Source organism: Lycorma delicatula, chromosome 6 (assembly GCF_047948215.1).
Source record: "Lycorma delicatula isolate Av1 chromosome 6, ASM4794821v1, whole genome shotgun sequence".
In the NCBI taxonomy this organism is placed as follows: domain Eukaryota; kingdom Metazoa; phylum Arthropoda; class Insecta; order Hemiptera; family Fulgoridae; genus Lycorma; species Lycorma delicatula.
The window spans coordinates 54,536,475-54,558,289 of record NC_134460.1 but is presented as its reverse complement, the minus strand read 5'-3'; the positions used below and the strand labels follow the sequence as shown (position 1 = coordinate 54,558,289).

The window sequence follows — 21,815 nt, the reverse complement described above, 5'->3', positions numbered from 1 at the left end:
CTAGTCATGCATAAAAAATCTTAACTAGAATTCTATACAGAAGAATTGAGAGGAGAGTGGAGGAAGTGTTAGGAGAAGACCAATTTGGTTTCAGGAAAAGTATAGGGACAAGGGAAGCAATTTTAGGCCTCAGATTAATAGTAGAAGGAAGATTAAAGAAAAACAAATCAACATATTTGGCGTTTATAGACCTAGAAAAGGCATTCGATAACGTAGACTGGAATAAAATGTTCAGCATTTTAAAAAAATTAGGGTTCAAATACAGAGATAGAAGAACAATTGCTAACATGTACAGGAACCAAACAGCAACAGTAACAATTGAAGAACATACGAAAGAAGCCGTAATAAGAAAGGGAGTCCGACAAGGGTGTTCCCTGTCTCCGTTACTTTTTAATCTTTACATGGAACTAGCAGTTAATGATTTTAAAGAACAATTTAGATTCGGAGTAACAGTACAAGGTGAAAAGATAAAGATGCTACGATTTGCTGATGATATAGTAATTCTAGCCGAGAGTAAAAAGGATTTAGAAGAAACAATGAACGGCATAGATGAAGTCCTACGCAAGAACTATCGCATGAAAATAAACAAGAACAAAACAAAAGTAATGAAATGTAGTAGAAATAACAAAGATGGACCACTGAATGTGAAAATAGGAGGAGAAAAGATTATGGAGGTAGAAGAATTTTGTTATTTGTGAAGTAGAATTACTAAAGATGGACGAAGCAGGAGCGATATAAAATGCCGAATAGCACAAGCTAAACGAGCCTTCAGTAAGAAATATAATTTGTTTACATCAAAAATTAATTTAAATGTCAGGAAAAGATTTTTGAAAGTGTATGTTTGGAGTGTCGCTTTATATGGAAGTGAAACTTGGACAATCGGAGTATCTGAGAAGAAAAGATTTGAAGCTTTTGAAATGTGGTGCTATAGGAGAATGTTAAAAATCAGATGGGTGGATAAAGTGACAAATGAAGAGGTATTGCGGCAAATAGATGAAGAAAGAAGCATTTGGAAAAATATAGTTAAAAGAAGAGACAGACTTATAGGCCACATACTAAGGCATCCTGGAATAGTCGCTTTAATATTGGAAGGACAGGTAGAAGGGAAAAATTGTGTAGGCAGGCCACGTTTGGAATATGTAAAACAAATTGTTAGGGATGTAGGATGTAGAGGGTATACTGAAATGAAACGACTAGCACTAGATAGGGAATCTTGGAGAGCTGCATCAAACCAGTCAAATGACTGAAAACAAAATAAAAAAAAAACAGCTGTGATATTAATTTTAAGCGTTTTAAAAAATAAATTTTAGTTGTGGTATTAGTTGTAATTTTGCAAGTTTTTGTTCAATTTTTTAGTTTTTAAGGTAGTTGTAGTTTTTTTTGCTATCCATTTTTTTCTTCTATAAAATTTTATTCTGGGTGATGATAACGCCAAAGCGTTTTTCGCTCACAAAAAAAAGAAAAAAATTTATCATCTGTAGAGCCTCAGGAAATCAAGATATTTTTATCAGGAAAAATTGCTTCCTTCAGATAATTAAAAGCCACAACTGAATAAGCTTTCCAGGAAAATGTTTGTTCCCCCTTCTTCCTATGAAAGTTGGTCATATGGAAATATTTAAATGAACAACACTTCTACCAGACCTTCATTTTAGAATGAAATCACACACACTTATTATTTGACATAAAAGGCAAATTATATTTCCTAGTAGTACATTTCCTAGTAGATCTGTCTATTGTAGACAGATTACTTATTTTTTCTCTTCAACCATGCTTGAAATTGAACTCAGGATTCTGCTGTCAATGCTGACCACTGCATCATCTTTGATACATAAGTTCCTACCTATTCCAAAATCTATGTTACATGCATATTTACATACTTAAGTTAGCTACTGTCTAGAAATTTGACATTGTCTTAACTCATGTAAATTCAATTTGAATATATTGTATATTTCTTGGAAAAATAGCCTTGTTCCTGATCAAGTTAGGCTTGTTAGTGTTACCAATAAATGAGTTGCATAGAAAAAAGGTGGAGAGAAACCAGTTCACAGTTTGGTAGTAGGGATGTTGTTTGCAGATGATATTGTTATTTAGGGAGAAAAAGAGTAAGAAATTCAAATGAAACTCAAAGAGTGGAATGTACAAATCAAGCTGGCATGGATTTTAACTGAACATAAAAAAAGCGAATTGTTGGATGCAGTCACATGATGATGAGAGGAGGGTTATGTTTTAAATTAATCAATCTTAGTTTGAAAAAGTAAAGGGATTTACACATTTGAAAATTATATTGGGAGAGTGATATTTGAAGATAAGATAAAAAATAGAACAGAGTGAAAGAATTGAAAAGGCATCTAATTTTTACTAAGACTTAATTTGAGGGTGAGGTAAGGGACTGTTTGCAAATACAGAGATATATTTCATAAAGCTTACTAACTGCAATCCTCACATAACCAGCAGGAAACTGGGTGCTAAAGAAGTAAAATGCAAGCTGTAGAAATTAAATTTCAGAGAAGCACACTAGGGGGAAACAAGAAATGTAGAATAAAAAGTGAAAGATATGGAGGAGGGAATATTTATTGATAAAATGCTTGATAGAGTTGAGAAGGAGAAATGAAAATGGTTCAGGCATATAAAGAGATTGGATAGAATAAGACTTATGGTAATTTTTAAGATGTGGCAAAACAATTGTAGAAGAAAAATGGTTTTTGATGAGGTATAGAAATGTGTGGTGAATTGCCACAGAGTCCAGAGAAGTCTGCAGAATGAGGTAGATGAATTAATTAGTAACTACACTGTTTAATTATTCAATTTATTATTATTATTATGGCATTTAAAATTATGTATCATTTTTAATAATGATTTCATTTTGTTTCAGAAAATTTATTAAATTATGTGTCAACAATGGTGTGTGTTGCATATAAGGGTGAACCTATAATTGGTGTTATTCATAAACCATTTGGTGAAGAACCACGAACTACATGGGCCTGGGTTAAAAAGGCACATTCACCTAATTTAGATATTCATAGACAGGTATATTATAAATAATTATTTATATAAGATTATTTAATATAGAAATTTAATTATAATTTTTATTTTGTTGTCTGCAACTTTATTATTAAATAATATGAATGTTTTCATTTTTTTTCAAAAATCTGCAAAATTTCATGAAAGGAAAAAATTAGATTTGACTATAGTAATCTGTTCTGTAATTTATGTTTCAGAAATTATTTTCTGTTTGAAAGTTGAAGGAGAGTTGGTTGAAATGTAATTGACAGTCGCTAATAACTTGCAAATGAAAAGAGATATAGACTGATCAAAATAACTCATTTAGAAGGAAAAAATAAATTGTTACCCAGACTTTTATAAGTGGAAATGGTAAAGGGGTTTATAATAAACATAAAAAAAAATAAATGTGTGAGCAGGAGTCGTGGAGGGTTGAAAAGGGGTGAAAAATGGTATTATTGTGATTTTCAGTGAAAGTTGACATTAATAAAATTTGTGGTTATTTAAGACACAGAAAGGTATACTTTCACCAAGTTTTGTCAAAATTAAATTATTTTTGCAGAAATGAAAAAAAAAAGAAGAAAATATTTCGCATTTTTCTCAGAAATTTTGAGGTTTTGTTAAAAAGTGACCTTTATAAAAGTTGTAGATTTTTGCATGATCTACAATTTTTGTATTGGAAATTTTTCTTCTCAACCCCCCAACCACCCAATTAACAACCCTTCTGCCACTTCCCCTCACGCATTTTTTTTTTACGTTTATTATAAGCCCCTTTACCATTTCCGCCTACAAAAGACCAGATAACAATTTTTTTTCTCTATAATTTGGTTGGAGTAATAGTCAAATGAAATAAATGTAGCATAAAAGTGCATTTTATTTGCTGCAAAAAATTTTATGTTTATTTTTTCTTGTAGTCGGCATCTACAGTTACACATTTTTCCTAACAGTGAAGCAGTTTTTTCATTCCATAAATGAAGAATGCTGGTGATCTTTTCTTGATCTACATTCTTACTATGTGTCCTTCATTTCATTACCTGTGATGAAATGAATACCCTTAATATCTCTAATTGAGGAAAAGTGAAAATTGCAGGGTGCCAAACCTGGTGAATGTGGATGGTGAGGAATAGGTTCAAATTTCAAGTTATCAAAAGCCTATAAACCTATAAAAACCGCCCCTCAAGATAGAGTTTTACAGGCACTGTTCTCATATAACAATAGGAGATGCTGGGCTTCAACAAATTATTCCTGCAACATTTTATATTTCATTTGAAGAGCCAAGGTAGGTGCAGCATTCAGCATTATAGCTAGACAATTGGTCACATAGATTTGTTTAGAATTCTAGTGTGCTGTAAACAGAATTTTTTTTTGCAGTTGCTTGTGTTAATTTTTTTTTATTGTGGCCAGTATCCCATTCTGTGTCATTTGTGATAGGGTTTTTATGATGCATCCAAGTTTCATTCCTGTCACAATATTGAAAAGGAAGTCATCTTCCTCATCATGATAATATTTCAGAAGCTGTTCACAATATTCCTCTTGTTGTTTTTTCTTATCTGTGAGTGTGTGTGGTATCCACCATGAACAGATTTTGTGGTAGCCAGATGTGCAATGTGTCCTATTTTTATTCTTTCAATATGCCTGAACAGGTGACGATGCATTGTTGTACGATGCTGTAGTCATTTGAATCAATTCATCTCCCTCTTTTAGTACTTCTCATTAGACACAGAAACCGGTCAGTCGCTGCAATGTTCATCCTCAATATTTGCTTTTTAGACTTTTGATGACAAACCTTGATCACCCTTCTACTCACAGTAATTTGATCAACAGTTTTATAGCTAGAAATGGCTTTTAGATATTGCGGCATACACATTTTCTACTGTAAAAAATTCAGTCAGTGCACATTGTGTTAGATTTGTTGACATTATAGTATTTGGCTTCATAACAATGGTGATTGACAGAAATGAGATAGTGTGGGTGAATGAGTTTTGAAATATTATTAGCAGGGGAATGAAATTACTAGCACCTGTTGCTTTGTGTGACATTTTGTTCTGTTCTGTTCCTGTGTGTATTACATCTTAGCTGCTCCTCACTTTATTTTTGTAAATAGACAAAAAGTAAAAGATAAAAGTAAATAATGGATAAAAAAAGTATTAAACTTAGAATTGTATTGAGAATTAGTTGGATAAAATTGACAGGTGGTTGATAGAATGACAGAAGTTGGTGGTTAATAATCATGTAACTTACATGTCTTCCTGATAACAACCTTTAAATTTGAAAACAACATTCTTACTATCATCTTGGCTTTATCAAGATGATTATACTAATTCGATGAAGTTAATGTGTTACAAGTCGTCAAGAGTTGGGGAACAGATAAAAGTCACATGGTGCCAGGTCAAGAGTGTTGGATATCAATTCTATGATATCATGTTTTTTAATATGTTTTTTTTTATAACACTTTTTAATTATCTTCAGTTGTTATTCAGTTAATTTTTTTGTAGTTACTAAACTTTCATTTAATTTAAATAAGTGTTTATTTTTTTCTCTGTCGAAAAATATTGATGAAATAAGAACATGTAACTACCATTGTAGAGTTCTTAGATTTTTGTTAAATGAGTGATACTATATTAATATATAATTATAATTATTACTGATAAGGTTTTATAATTAAACTATTGTGTTTTAAAATATAGGCTGTTATGCGTAATAAAAGTTTTTCCTGTTTCATTCCAATGTCAGTATTGTTCTAGTTTGAATACCATTATTCAAGACATTTTATTTTTTCAGACTAAGAGTACACCGACAATCATAGTTTCTCGAACTCATGCTGGACGTGTGAGTGAAATTGCAACTGAAGCCATCGGTAATGAAGTCAAAGTTGTGTCTGCTGGAGGTGCAGGTACAAATTTTATTTTACAGTATTTTTGATATAAAAATAATAAAATTCTTCAGGTATAGTATTTTTAATAATTAGGTTTGCAAGATCATTGTAACGAAAAATAAAGAATTTATATTAAACGGAGAATAGTTTTGTATTAATAAATATTAACTCTGAAACCTTTTTGTTTGTTAGAGAGATAAGTACTGTCACTGATCTGTTGTAAAAATTAATTTAATATCTTATAAATTTAATTTGCTACATTTGTTCATTTGTGTTCACTTTCAATCAATTATATTATTTTTTGGGTGTATTTTGTTTTTTTGTTTATAAATATATTTCTACTGTTTGTTCTTAAAATTTGTCAAATATAATATTTTAATAGTGAAAATTTTTTATTAAAATGCCAAAGAGTAATCATAAGTTTTAAAAATTATTTGTGTATTTGTTTCACAACTTTTAAACCATACGATTAGGTTAGTGTAAAATAAAAACGTGAAAAACATTCTTTTCTAATAATTATTACATAGCTCTGAATGCAAGACAGCTGTGAATCCAAGACGACCCCCATATTTTAACAAGGGGTTACAGAAAAATGTGTATAGCACATACTAGGTATATTTTCAAAGCTTACAAATTGTTACCTTATTGCAGTAACTGAAGGAGACAATAAAAGTAGTGATACACAAAAAATAAAATCAGATACAAACCTCCTTTAGTCAGGTAAAGATCCATTTAGTTCTTCTCACTGGAATGGTCCACAGAATCTGCAGTGTTACTGTCACTTGTCATTGTAATCTTGATTTTCTTCCCATTACATCTTTACTCCCATCTAATGCATTTTTTGCACAGCACTTCTGAAAGCTGTTCAAAAATTATAAATTGGCTGTGTGCGTCTAAGCAGTTTGGATCCATTCTGTGATTAGAGATACTGAAAGTTTCTTCAACTTCCCAGTAGGGTCATTGCTTGACCACCTTGAAGCAACCAATTGCTTTACAGCTAGGCATAGTTTTACTATGATTTAGGATGACTTAGGGTTACACCTTTGTTCCATCGGCAAGCACACACAACATCATGGTAATTTGCGATTTCTTTTTGCACTTAATAAATGAGCAATTATTAACAAATAAGATTGCAGCAATCTTTATTATTAATGTTGTAGTATGAACCAATACACTTTTGATGCCTTTCTCTTTAGCTGTTGTACTGGGTGGCATGTCGAAGTAAACATCATTTCCAATTTTTCCTAAGAGGTAACCATGGTTTTTCCTCGGTCTTATAACATGTTGCTGATATTCGACCAACTTCTCCTCATATGATGCTGGAAGACATTGAGCAAGAGATGTTTGACATCACAGCACAAGTCCGTTTTTCCACATCATCCTTGTTCATCATCCAGAACTAGCTTTAAATTGGATATTGTGTTCCTGTACCAATTCACATGCTTTAATTCTTATGATGTCGCAAGAAACTGCCAGTCCTTCTTTACTTTCTCACACACAAATGCCACATCTTCCATTTTAATATTTTTGAAATGTCCCCTCTGTTGACCACTGAAAACTTTCCTAGTTGACTGAGCATTTTTCAGATGTTCTTTGTCTTTTTGCTACCTCTAAACATTAGCTTCTGTGACTCCATACTTCGTCAATGCCACATCATTGTTTGTTGTTTCTGGATGCTGAACAACCATGATTTTGAAATTTTCATAGTAATTCCTGTACCCTTTTATGAAGTTTGATGTTGTACCATGTTGTTCAATACTTCGATCCATTACATGTGGGTATTATGTAAAATAAAGTCAAGAAGATAATGTATATGTACCACCTTTGTATAGTATGGTATATCACACTTAACTACAATGTTTAGAATTGGAATCTACAATGTCTTACAACAGTTGATTAAAAAAAGTGTACTCATAACACTCACTATGTGCTGTTGCACAACAATGCTCAAAGTGTCTGTGAACATTCAAGGCTAAAGTGGTAGACATGGCAGAGAGTAGAGTTAGTGATTAATGGGAGCTTGTGGTTCTGTTCAGTAAAGAAAAGAAAAACTCCACATCATCTGCCATGAAAGCAAGATGACCCCATACTTCTGGGCACGAGATTGCAGCAAAAACCGTGTCTTGGATTCATAAATGTACACTAATAAAAACTAAAGTCAAAACTTTAAAATGAAATTAACTGATTTATATAATAAATAATAATGTTTTCAAATCCATAGATTCATCAACAGTTATAAAGCACCACAATATCAGATAATGCATTATTATTTTTACATGTAAAATGCAACAGTTGTCATAACAGATTGATTTATGTAGTAGTTTTACTAATGTTTAACTTTACTATAAAAAATAGTCATTTAATCAATCATTAAACAATTAAATTCATATAATGGATAAATTGCAATTTTTAAAAATTAGGTGAGAAAATCTGAAGGAATAAGAGGAATTCTTGATGTAATAACCGTTTTGTCTTTACTAACAAAAAAATTACATTTATTTGCAAAATTTCATTTTATTACCTTCATATGTGTTTTAAAAGAAAATGCTTTAACATGTGTCCAGATCGGGTAGATTTTAGACAACATCCTTCAATTTTATCTACTCTTGATCTGTTGGAATACTCTGTAGGGACTGACAAAATTTCCATATAATGTTGTGGTTATTTCTTCTGTTACCTGATTCTAGTTGCACATATCCTGTAAAGTGGTGAAGAGCTTCTAAGGGATTTTTTGTAAGCCATTACACATTCATCATCCCACATTATTAGTGTACACCATCAGATAATTTTTTGTCACGTTACATAAATTGACGCATATAGATTTATAGAAATTTTACGGTAATTTAAACATTGAGTGTCTTTTCTCCTTGCGATAAAGTAGCTGCTATTACAGATGATGCCATTGCTAATGCAGTTTTTCAAACTGAATTTTTGAGGAATAGGTTATGTAAAATGTTTTACCGGTATGTCCTAATACATTTAAAAAGAAAATGGGTGAAGCATTTTGGTTAACAATTGAAAGTATGACATATATTAAAGGCTAATTAAAAATGCTTTTTGATTTTTTAGTATAATCATTAAGCTAAGTAATACTGTGTGAAGTTACATGGAGAAAATCTTTATTTTTGATGTCATTGTTGTTACTTATAAATGACAGATGAAATTTGTTATTTTGTATTTGCCTCAACGCTTTGTTATAACATTCAATGTAGAAAACATTTTTTGCTTAATGAATTAATATTTGTCCCATAAATTTTTGGGTTAGAAATTTCAAGTTTAATAGCAATATGACAAAAAGATCTCTTAATATGGGCGAGGTTCAAACTGCTTACTCAATAATCATCCCAGTTTTGATATAATTTTTTAGCAAGCCCAGACATCAAAAGTTGCTTTCTTTTTCTGTTTAGCCTCCGGAACCACCGTAAGGTACTTCAGAAGATGAATGAGGATGATATGTAAGAATGTAAATGAAATGTCTTGTACACACTCAGGTCGACTGTTCCTGAGATGTGTGGTTAATTGAAACCCAACCACCAAAGAACACTGGTATCCACGATCTAATAATCCAATCCGTATATAAGTAACTGCCTTTACTAGGATTTGAACCTTAGAAATGTTGACTTCAAAATCAGCTGATTTATGATGATGAGTTTACCACTAGACCAACCCAGTGGGTTATCACTAACTGCTTGGAATGTTTTGTGTGTAATACCATTAACTATTTTTATATGTCTGAAAGATGTTGGTCTCTATATTATGTTATAACATTCATAAATAAAAACAATTCAGAGTTGTTAAACTGTAATAAAAATCATCCTATATTTGTGTCCTTTTTTTATATTCGGAAAATCTTTCATAAAACTTCTTTTTTCTTTCTGGTCTGTTGTTTACATTTATGTGAGTGAATTTCAAAATTGTAAAGAGCCTTCTTCCAAAATTATCTTAATCAAAAACCCCTACAAGTCATTTTAGGAGGTTTTACTTTTTTTTTTAGAAATCCAAAATTAAAATAAATTCTTCCTCTATTTTCAAGATGGTCAGTTGTCAAAAAACTGACAGACAGCTTCTGCTGTGCTTACATATTTATATCTAATGATTTGGTAAGTTAAGATTTCATCATTTTTACCCAAATCCAAAAACATGCTTGATTAGAGTCTTTATTAATATGTATGCAGATATATTCAATATTAATGTGGGTGTTAAAGCATCAGGACAAAATAAGACGACAGTATGGATCAGTCCATTAGCTAATCATGAATACAGTTTGATAATTTTTTATTAATTTTATTGAAAGATTTTACTTTTTCAGATTTTCAGTAAAATCTCTAAGCTACTCTTTTCATCAATAATGGATTCTCGTAGAAATTCTGTCAGGTAATCTTTTTAACAACTCCCATCTACAATGCAAGGGTAGATCAGATTTCTTTCTTTCCACATTTGCAGACCTTTAAACCCTATATCAAAATCAGTTTAAATCTTGTGGTGCATGAACTACATGAATAGATATTTCTGAACTAATAATTGAATTTATTTTTACTGGCTGGATTTTTTTGTATATAACCACTCTAAGATGGCCATGTGGAATTCCTACTTTCTGTCATTTCACAGTGTGCACATGCATTTAATGATACCAAAAAACTAAAAATCTTATCTGAGATTAGGAAATTAATAACTTTTTTAATTTAAAATGAAAAATGTGAGGTACTATAATCATGCCTGTCTCTGGTAGTTTGATTTTGAAATAATTTTTGTTTTATTGTGTAATTAAAATTGCATGTAAAAGAATAAAAAGACCTAGACGACCATATTTCCAAATTTAATGCATAGCATCTTGCATGTTTTCATGCCTATGTCTTTGATTTCCCAAAAATCTAACTGGTAAATTTACCTTTTATCTTATAAATTATTAATTTTTTTCAGTGGCCATCATGTCTTTTAGGGTTTATAATTGTTTACTTTTAGTTACAGTTGATTAAATTAAATGCAGTTGAGCCTTTCAGACTATTTTCTCATAAACTCAGTAATGTACTGATTAATACAATTTCTATGATAATGAATCTCATTGAAGGAGTCATCTTGATTCATCAGTCTAAAAGAATAGAATGTCATAGAGGACACCTTTTTTTTACAGTTAATAATTTGATGGATATCTATTGAATATCCATCACATTTAAAAGGAAGCTTAAAGGATGTTGTAATGAAGCAATTCATTGATCCATTTAACACTGATCCCTGTAACATTGAAACATTCTTTGTGCTTTCCTGCTGAGTTTTATTCTGCTCCAATTCTAATTTTAAGATCTTTAGCTAGCTTATCATTTGGTAAATTTTCCATTGTGTAAGAATTGTTTAGTTGTAATACAAGGTATGTTTGGAAAACAAGATTATAAAATTTAAAAAAATTGGAAAATACATATTTATAATGAGACATATGATGTGTTACACAAGTATACCACTATTTTTCTACATATATCAGTTCCAAGCATTTGGTCAGCCAAATGCTTTTGTACCTGTGTCACATGTCCCTGCCGCCATCTTTGGCCATTCATGACAGCATTCTTCAACTCTTTGTCAATTAAAAATCATTTTCCATCTGTGTGATTTTTCAAAAAGGTGAAAAGAAAAAGTAACTTTGTGCTAGGTCAGAACTATGAGCAGAATAGTTCACAATATCAACCAAAACTGTCAAGGAGATCAACCGTTTTGCATACAGTGTGGGACTAAGCATTATTGTGCAACAGGTACTCTCTTTGACAGCTGCTCTCTCCTTTTGTTTTGAATGGCCTGACAAAGTTTGCGAAGGGTCTTCCAGTGTGTTGGCATTTATAGATCGACCTGGAGTCAAAAAAATTTATATCTAAAATTACTTTTGCGGCCCCAGAAAAATGTTGCCATGATTTTTTTGCCGGCTGTTTACCTTTTAAATTTTTTGCTGACGAGGAATCAGCATATGCTGCAGCTGTATAGATTGCCATTTGGATTCCAGTGTGTATTGAACCACCCAGGTTTTATCCCCAGTCGTAATAGAGTCGAGGAAGTCTTCATCCTTGAGCTCATAATGTTTGAGAAACTCCAGAGTACAATGAACTTGATTTGTTTTGTTTTTTTGTTAAGATTTTCAGTACCCACCATGAGCACAGTTTTCAAAAATGAAAATGGTTGGTCACCGTTTCAGACAACATAGTTCGACAGACTTCTGGACACATTTCATGAAGTTCATCCATAGTCAAATTTCAATTTTCACTATTCAACCATTTGAGTTTGTCAACAAACTTGTCACAAATGACAGTCTTTTGTTTCTCTGTTCATCATAAATGTTTGTTCTATTATCATAAACTCCCTACACCACTTTGTTATTACTTTATCACGTGACATCACAGAAACAATTTTTGTTTGAAGTTGGTGGGTTTTTCATTTTTAGTGATAGTAAGATATTGGATTAGGGCTCGCATTTCACCTTTGCTGGGTTCATCACGATTTGTATATAACCAGTCCAGTTCTGAATCCCACCTAGGCTTGTTCTTTTTACTTGGTGTTCTCTTTTAAGCAGGACTGTCAACTTTGAAATGAAAACTTTTCCTCAGAGCTACAGATATATTGCAACCATGCTTTCCAAACATACTTTGTAGCTTTTGGATGTCTAAAACCAAATCTCGATCAACTGATTGAAAAATCAAACAACTTTTATTTGTCTCATTTCTTCTTTTCCTAAAATAAAACATTAAAAATATACATTTTAAAACCTGTAAAACTTCAGACTTATTTTGTATTTCAAGCAATCATTACCAAAGTGGTGGTGTAGTTGCCCCTGGATTTTAAAGGTGAACATGTATATATATAATCATTTCATTAAAACCAAAAAACGATTTTTGAAGTGTCAAATTATACAGTTTCAGATTAAAAAAAAATTATTTAATTTGAAACGAGTCCCTAAAATAAGACTAAGTCTGGCAACTTCAGGATTTCAGAAAATTTAACTTTTCCATGTAACAACAGAAACTGGAATTTTTCTTTTCACACCACTATTTAACTTTGCAGTGAACATGTATGTCATGTCGTGACACATGCATTGTCGTGCAACACCACAACACCTTTCGACAACAGTCCTCGGTGTTTGCTTCGAATTACAGGTTTCAGCTTGGCAGTAAGCTTCTCACTGTAACGCGCAGTGTTGATTGTTGTGCCCCTTTCCTCATCATGTTCCAGTACTTGGCCTTGTAAGTCCCAAAAAATTGTAAGCATCAGTTTTCCTGCGGACGGTTGGGTCTTGAACTTTGTTTTGCAGGGCGAATTTGGATGTTTCCATTCCATACTCTGCCGTTTACTCTCCAGGTCGTAATGATGGATCCATGTTTTGTCACCGGTGATGATTCTGTCCAAGAAGATGTCCCATTCGTTACCATAGCGATCCAAATGTTTTTGGCAGATGTCCAAGCCCGTTTGTTTATGCGACTGTGTGTGTTGTTTTGGGACCCATCTTGCACAGACTTTATGAAACCCAAGTCTGTTGTGGATGATTTCGTAGGCAGAACCGTGACTAATTTACAGATGATGTGCCACTTCATCGATAGTTACTCGTCTGTCTAAGAAAACCGTGTCACGTGCACGCTCAGTGTTTTCATCATTTGTGGCGGTAAACGGTCGTCCGGCTCCATCGTCGTGCGTAACACTTGTGCAACCATATTTGAATTTTTCAACCCATTCGTAGACACTTCGTTGCAGCAACACACTGTTCCCGTACTGTACCGAAAGTCTTCGATGAATTTCGGCCCCTGATAAACCTTCCGACTACAAAAAACGGATCACAGAACGTTGCTCTGTTTGGTGCAAACAGAAAGCGGATCAGCCATGGTTAACGACAGTTAAGAGATAATGAATCTAATAGCAGCATCAAACCAGCACAAACATAACAACAATTAAACCACGCATGAGTCATCTACGCGACAGTACTATCAACATAAACAAAAATATAACTAAATTGCAGATAATAATTGACTTACCCTCGTATATAGCCACCATGGCCCACCAGGAACTGCGTAAGACTTTATCCCAACGAGCTATACTCCCTTTCACACCACCCCTTCAAGAGGCAATGTGTCCACCGACCGCTCATGCTTTGGTCCCATCTCTCTTGCCACATTTCCATGAGCTTACCTGTTATTATCTTAATTGTCAATCTCCTGTCTACATAGTTCGGTACTGTACCAAAAGTCTTCAATGAATTTCGGCCCTGATACACTTTCCGACCACAAAAAACTATCACTGAGCATTGCTCTTCTTTGGTGCAAATAGAAAGCAGAACAGCCATGGTTAACGGCAGGGCAGCAGTAATAGAACTAACCAGCATCAAACCTGCACAGACATAACAACAATTAAACCATGCATGCGTCATCTACACAACACGACAGTACTACCAACATAAACAAAAATATAACTCAATTGCAGGATAATAATTGAATTACCCTTGTATTACATCAAGCTTTACTAAATGTATTAATTTGTCATTTTAATTATACCGTAGGCATGTTCTTTTCATCCAATTCAGGTCTATGACTTTATCAGGTTTGGACTCATTATCATTTTGTGTAATTTATTATTCAAAATCTGTTGAGACTTGTGATACTTTGAATTTGATTTTATTGGCCACATATCCCTGATTAATGATTTTTACCGTTGTAGGTTTTCATCACTTAAATTTTTATGAGCAGACTGGCCAGGTTTTTTTCATGATGTTAAAACAGTTGTAAATTTAATTGTTGTTAGGACTAGTAGAAGTGTTGTAAGAGAGTTAGTTTCTAAAATCCAAACAAAACCTTAAACTGGTTGTTTAATCCTCATTATCCGTATTGATGAGATAATTTTCACTGGATAGCTCTGTTCAAAACCAAACATGTAGCCACAACAGTCATGAAAACATCATATGAGTATGTGATGTGTACCGGGCTGATATATCAGATGTTCAAAAACACGCGAGACAAAATTTTAATAATTCTAAGTTGTCTTGCACTAAGAGATCATTTAAGGCTGTTACACACTTCAACTATTTTTGTCATATGACTAGGAAATGCAAATACAATGGCCTAGAGCTCCTTCTCCAACACATTCATCATAAATGATTTATAAATCACCTTTTTCATAAAATAATTTTTACTATTCAAGTCTTTCAAATATCAACATTTTGAAAGAAAAATGCAGACCTTGATTCAGTAACATTAGAAATTGATTTGAAGTATAGTCTATATTTGATTTAAAGTATAATAAATACTATTCAGGCAATTATTTCTTTATACATCAGGATTCATGAGAATATATAATGACATTTCAAGAAACAGCATACAGAATTATAGTGGAGGGGGTATTATCAGAGGACTTTTGCTTTGGAAGGGGCTGAGGCAGGCGATATACTTTCAGCACTCTTGTTTAACTGTTTACTGTTTGTCAAAGAAGAATCCAGATATTAGCTTACCCAGATGAAGTATTTCTGTTATTTTGAAATGAAATAAACTTAGTAGAGGTGTTCAGTGCAATGGGAATGGCACCAAAGGAATCTGACTTCTTAATTAATGCAGGGATTACAAAATTAAATGATGTTGATAAGAAGAGGAGTAGTAATAAGAAATTAAGTTTGAAGTGTGAATAAATGTAAGTACCTCTATAATTTTGCCCATGGAGAGCAAGATTAAAATGGGCATATAGGAAAAGGTTGCAGGTGAAAAACATAGTAGTATGCTCTTAAAAACTTTTGAAAACTAAAATGAAAACAAAAAACATGAAAATTAAAATGTACAGAACTGTGATGAGACCGATGGTCATTTGTGGAATAGAAACATAACAATGAATGAATGATGAGCATTACTTACAGAGATGGAGAAAAAAATTTTAAGAAAAATAAATGGCCCATGAAAAAGAATTATTATCTTTAGTCCATACTAATTGAAGTTTATATTTTTTTATGTAGTTTTTGTTTGTATTTTACTGTTAGCTGAATTCTGATAAAAATATATTATACGAATATATTTGTTCCTGTATATACACAACAGTATGTTGACTCAAGACCGTGCAAGTATATTAGTTGTAACAAAAGACTAAAAGCAGCCATTTGTAATAAAATTTAAATTTGATGCGGCCTCTACATATAAAGTATGTGTACTTAAAGAGCGTTTACACATCAGTAGTTTGTTTACTTCAGGATTCAACTTTCAGTAAATGGAATTTGTTATGTATGTCCGGGCATACATAACAAATGCCCATTGTGTATGAGTATTTAAAAAGAATCAATATTTCTGTTGTAACATATTTTTGTTTGTTTAAGGTTACAAAGTGCTTGAAGTAGTTAGTGGAAATGCTACAGCGTACGTGCATTCAACAAAAATTAAGAAGTGGGATATTTGTGCAGGAAATGCGATTTTGAATGAACTTGGTGGACATATGACTACTTTACTGAATGAAAAATTAGATTATTCTCGTTCAGCCGAACAAAGTAATAGTTTAGGTCTATTAGTTACTATGGATAGACACGATTGGTATGCGTCAAAATTTAAAAACGTTCAGTTGTGATTGTATTAAAAATAATGTTGTTTAATTTATGATTTGTATAAATTATTAAAAAAACAAAAAAGAAAGTTATTAGAACTCATAAATCTTCATTTTCATAAATGACGAATAAGGCTATTTCAGTTTTGTTTTATTATTATAGTTCATGTCATCGATAAGGTTAATGCTATGGTAGTGTAAAAAGTTATAGTTTTGTTACAGGATGATTAGATAGCTATTTATGTAGTTATTTATTTTATAACATTTTCCCTTATTTACTTGGATAGTATGAATATTAATTTTTTCTATACCTTATGTCTTGTATTCCCTTTCTTTATATACATATCATATTTGTCTCTGAAAATAGCAACCTTTTTATTCAGATGAGCTAGTAATATGTATATTTTTAGTTGTTGGTTTGAGCATGAAATGTTTTAGTATTCATTTTAACCATTTGTGATTAAGATATCAAATTTTTTATTAGTGTTATTAATAAATATTTATTATTTTAGAATAGTTATTGTTTTATATTATAAATATATAATGTATTATTAAATATTTCATTTAAAAAAATATTTATCAACAATTTTAATTTCTTTTTTCATTTTTTCTTAAAATCTTTCTGAAAAATATTTTCGTTAGAAAAACTTAATGTAGAATATTATTGAGAGTTAGTTCATTAAAAGTTCAACAAAAAACGTTGTTTCAATAGGATGAATGTATTTAAAGAATTTAAATGACTGATAAAAAAATTAATGAAAATTTGGAAAAAGTAGAAGTATTATTTTTTTGAATCTAAAAGTATTGCAAAGTATTAAAAATATTTAAATGTACTTAACACTGCTATGAAGCCAAGAGAAAGTGTAGTTTGGGTAGATTTAGATTTTAGGTGGAGTAGGAAGCCTAGCTTACTTTACACATCAATTAGCTCAGCATTTATACTGTATATATTAAAAAATAAGCCTGCGTTATCAAGTGTAGCTGAACATTTAATAAATTTCAAACACACTATAACTAAAATGTAAAATAATATGACATTTATTATGTACAAAATAACGATATTAGAAAATGTAACAGTCAATTAGAAAAATACTAATATTAATACTAATATAAATATTAATATTATTATTATATTAATATTAATACTAATATTCACTCAAAAAATCTAACCACAATCTTATAAATAATAAGATAAATTTATTTGATGGCCACAAACTATTTTGAAATTAGAGCCAATTTAAAAGAAAATAGTAATGCCATCTACAGTAGAAAGAGTGTTAATGTCTTTTGAATAAATTTCGTTTTAAAACTGTGACTGTTGTAATATATTTATATTACTTTATTTTATTATGTGATTAAATACTGTTTTATCAATAATTGGCTCAAAATGTACTGCAACTCTATTAAAGCAATACCATACGTAAAGTAAGTGATTGTTTTATCAATTTGGTGGTTCTAGAAATAAATTTTCTTATAATGATTCCAGTTTTCAGTTACTTGTTTTATTTTGACCATTTTTCTTTTAACTTAATCACTTTTTTATTTTAGCAGATAACTATTGTCCTGCACCATTTTATGCTTTATAAAATAAAAACATTGATGAATTGTATAGATGTGTTACATTGATAGGGAATTATATTTAAAAGTACTTGTAAACACACTTGTACTTTGGACATTTATGCTACATCTTTTGCAAACATACAATCTTTTTTTACTTTTTTTGTTATATTTTGAAAATTTATTTTATGCTTTATAGAATTATTTTTAGGACTGTTATTACCATTATATATACTGTGCATGTCAGAGTCCACTAAAGGGACATTGGAAAAATCTCAATCCTCATTGAATATGGTTGTTTTTTTTTTCTAATACTTAGTGTGTGTGAAAATTAGTAATAATTTTTTTTTTTAAAGAAAATTCTTTTAACCTGCTGAAATTAATTAAGAAAAAAATACAAAACTGATTTCTTAATCGTTTAGTTTTTAGTAGGTGCTTAATTCATCAGGTAAGCTTGAAGCTTGTTCATGGGATTATGGAATTAAAATTTTGTAGTTTATGAAAAAAGCAATGCCTGACCAAGATTTAAATCTAAGATTTCACTCATGAAAGGTAAGACCTTACCATTCTGCCACAGAGATCAGTGTAAGATTATTTCTATTTTAAAATAGAAATTTAAGTAAATATTTTTATTCTTTTTTTTTAATCTTTTTATTCACTCAGTTTAATTGTTAGTGTTGAAGTTGTGAAAATGGTTGTTTGGAACCGTGCTGATGTTTCTTGTATTAAATCTATTTAAATATGGATAATTTTGTAACAGCATTTTTTCAGAGGTAATATTTTCAAAAAGGTGTTCTAAAAAAAAGGATGTATAAAAATAATTCTATTTTATTTCCTGTAATTTTATGTACTAATATTATAATACTGATTTTTTAATGGTTCAGGAAAGAGTTCATCAATTTTTAATGGTATTTTTACTGTATTCAACTTTTATAGAGCTGTTAACTGGATGGTGTGTAATTCATTTTTATGAACTGTATTCTTTAACTAGTTTGTAATTGTATTTCCAAATTACATCAATGGAAATGCTGAATTACATTAATTTATTTCTTATTGTGAATCGGAAGTTTAAAAATATTTAGATAGTTTAAATTTTGTTTTTAAATACCTTGTCTGTTCATTGTTTTAAACAGTCAAGCACTCTTGTTTCTTAAAGAACTCATACCTGTACATAATGATTTGTGTATATGGGTGCCAGCAAGTTGTATATTTGTTTTTTATATTTATGCCAATCATAGGCGAAAGTGATTAATTTTTGAGTCTGTGTGATCTGAGAAAACAAGTACCAAAATCAGTTAGCTCTGTTTACCTAAATAATTTTACTAACTACAATTGTATACGTAGCATGTTAACTCTTTACTGATTTTTAGTTATCGCATAAAATAATGCTATCTTGATCAATTTTTTTTTTTACTTTAATAACTTTATTTTTACTAATAATGGCTTAGAATTCATATAATAAATGACAGTTTTACATGCAAAACATATTTTATTATACTTACAAAAACCCAATTACTTAACCTCAATTGAACATATGTTAATGATTAATGATGTTTTCATATTGCCCATAGATATCACTAAATTATATTTTACATTGTAATTGAAGTTATTGTCTTTACTACTGTAAGTTTTATTCTATCTTGATTGTTTTTAACAGTTTTTTAACGTATGAAATATTTTAAAACATGAGTTGCACATGACCCAAGTCTTTACACTTTTTATTGCGTGAACACATTACACATCTTCTTGAAGCATTTGCTCACTTTATGTTTGTGAATATGTACTCTGGAACGTGCTTTTCTTCAACCTCAGAGGATCCTCTTCTAGTGATGATCTTCTTGTTTTCGGTTTGGCTCCAAAATCGTTTTTCAACAATTGCTTTCATCAAAGCCTCTCTAAATTGTAGATGCGTGTACTGTCCACATTTTTGATGCAAAATATGTGCAATTGAATACGCACATATTTAGGAGGTGTTTGATTCCTTTTTGCATCAAATTTTGTGTCATTTTCGTTCAAGAGGGTATGCCCCAAGTATCTGATCCATTTTCATACCATTATCAACCATATAAATGTTGTAATCATTTATAATTGAAGTAATGACATTTTGCCTTTTCTTCTTACCTCACTAGAAGAACTTCATGCTGAGTTGACAAAAATAGCACATTCTTTTTATCACACCACTTTATAGCATCATTTGACTGAACTTTTTACTCAATACTACATTTCATTTTTCTTCTAATTTTGTTTTAAAAAATTCTTAGGGTCACCTTTTCTATTACATCTTACTATTCCCTCCAGGCCAGTTTCTTTATTTTTCAAAACAATAGCCAACTCTTTACTATAATAGAAATTGTCGGAATACATACAATATCCTTTTTGAAGCAGGTCATGCATCAAAGTATAACATTTGTTGCATGCCCATAATTTGCGTTATGGGTTAGTTGTGTTTCACTTCCCGTGTGTACAAGTAGCGTATAAAAGTATCCTGACTTTGATTTAGACAAAACATTGGTTTTGATTCCAAATCTAGCTCATTTGATTCTTATAAACTATGAAACTCAACCAACCTTTCCTTTCTATAACAAAAGGCCTTCATCGATAGCTACTTCCCTCTCTGGTGTGTAAACTGAAGAAAATTTGTCATTTATGCATTTTAAGACAGATTTAATTTTATGTAATCTTTTGCTTTTTTGAGTTGGTGCATTATTTGTGAAATATAAAAATTTAGATAAAAGCTTCAAATGTTTGTGTGCTATAACAGCCAAAAAACCTGGGGTTGCAAATAATGATTTTGTATAATATTTATAAATTTTGGGCTTCCAAACCATTCCATGCAAAATGTAGACTGCAATTAGTAAAAATATTTACATTACAATATATACAGATCATTTCTATCTGCTGTTTCCATGCTTGAAATTGTGAAAACTGCTTCAGAACTTTGACAGAAAATTATCTGCATATACTTTGTTTGGTTTGTAATTATATCAAGGAATTCATCAATTATAAAAAGTTTGAAAATACTAAATACATCATTTGGATCAGGTAAACAACATTTATACCCAATTGTCCAGTAAAGTTGGAGGGCCTGCAAAAAAAAACAGATTGATGGTAATTTACCTATTCAATATTACTTGTATGTCTTTGAATAGGCCTATCTGCATTGCCTGCACCGACCTCATTAGCATAATCATCATCATTGTTGGGTAGTAACAACAATATGTCTTCACACATATCATCTAAACTATCACTATCAGATTTTAACTGGTCTAAAATGTCAAAATATTCATTTTTTGAAGTAGATGCCATCTCAAATATAAGAAAACAACATACATAAAGCTATTATAAAAAAACACAAAAACTACCGGTCCAGTTAAAAAATATATGGTAAAGTTTATAAATTAATTTATAAAGTGTATGCAATATTCAATGGTTACAACCCAAAATAAACATGTAACAATACTCGTACAAGTCGTATCAGCTGTTTTACATTTGATAAATGCCTTAGATTGTGACAAAAACTCTTTACTAGTGCTGTATATTATTGCAGAATAATGATGAACTACATTTTAAAATAATCGCCAGAATATTCCGACAAAGGCCCTTTTCGTGCCTATTGGCTACATCAGAATATTCCGTCATAGTCCGGTAAGAGGTTAAATATAAAAAGAAAAAAGCTACTTACATGAGAATAAATGCATTTTTTATTATCGTATTTAATTAGTTAACAAAATTTTCTAAATTGATAACTAAATTTTTAGAACTAATCGTAGTAAAATGTATAATTAACTATTCAGCAGTATGTCAAAGTGATAATTTTGTTAAGATTAATTGTTGATAGTTTAATTTGTTG

At 30.8% G+C, this 21,815-nt stretch overlaps 1 protein-coding gene across 1 annotated transcript in view; it reads left to right on the top strand.

Annotated features, from left to right (window-relative positions):
• The window catches only part of LOC142327077 (putative inositol monophosphatase 3), a 30,145-nt gene extending 12,245 nt beyond the window's left edge, over window positions 1-17,900 (top strand). Inside the window, exons 3-5 of the mRNA XM_075369909.1 lie at window positions 2,873-3,027; window positions 5,782-5,893; window positions 16,188-17,900. Coding sequence (XP_075226024.1) covers window positions 2,873-3,027; window positions 5,782-5,893; window positions 16,188-16,432 — 512 coding nt within the window. The 3' untranslated portion in view covers window positions 16,433-17,900. The remainder of the gene's footprint in view (window positions 1-2,872; window positions 3,028-5,781; window positions 5,894-16,187) is intronic.
• The last annotated feature ends 3,915 nt before the right edge of the window (window positions 17,901-21,815 follow it).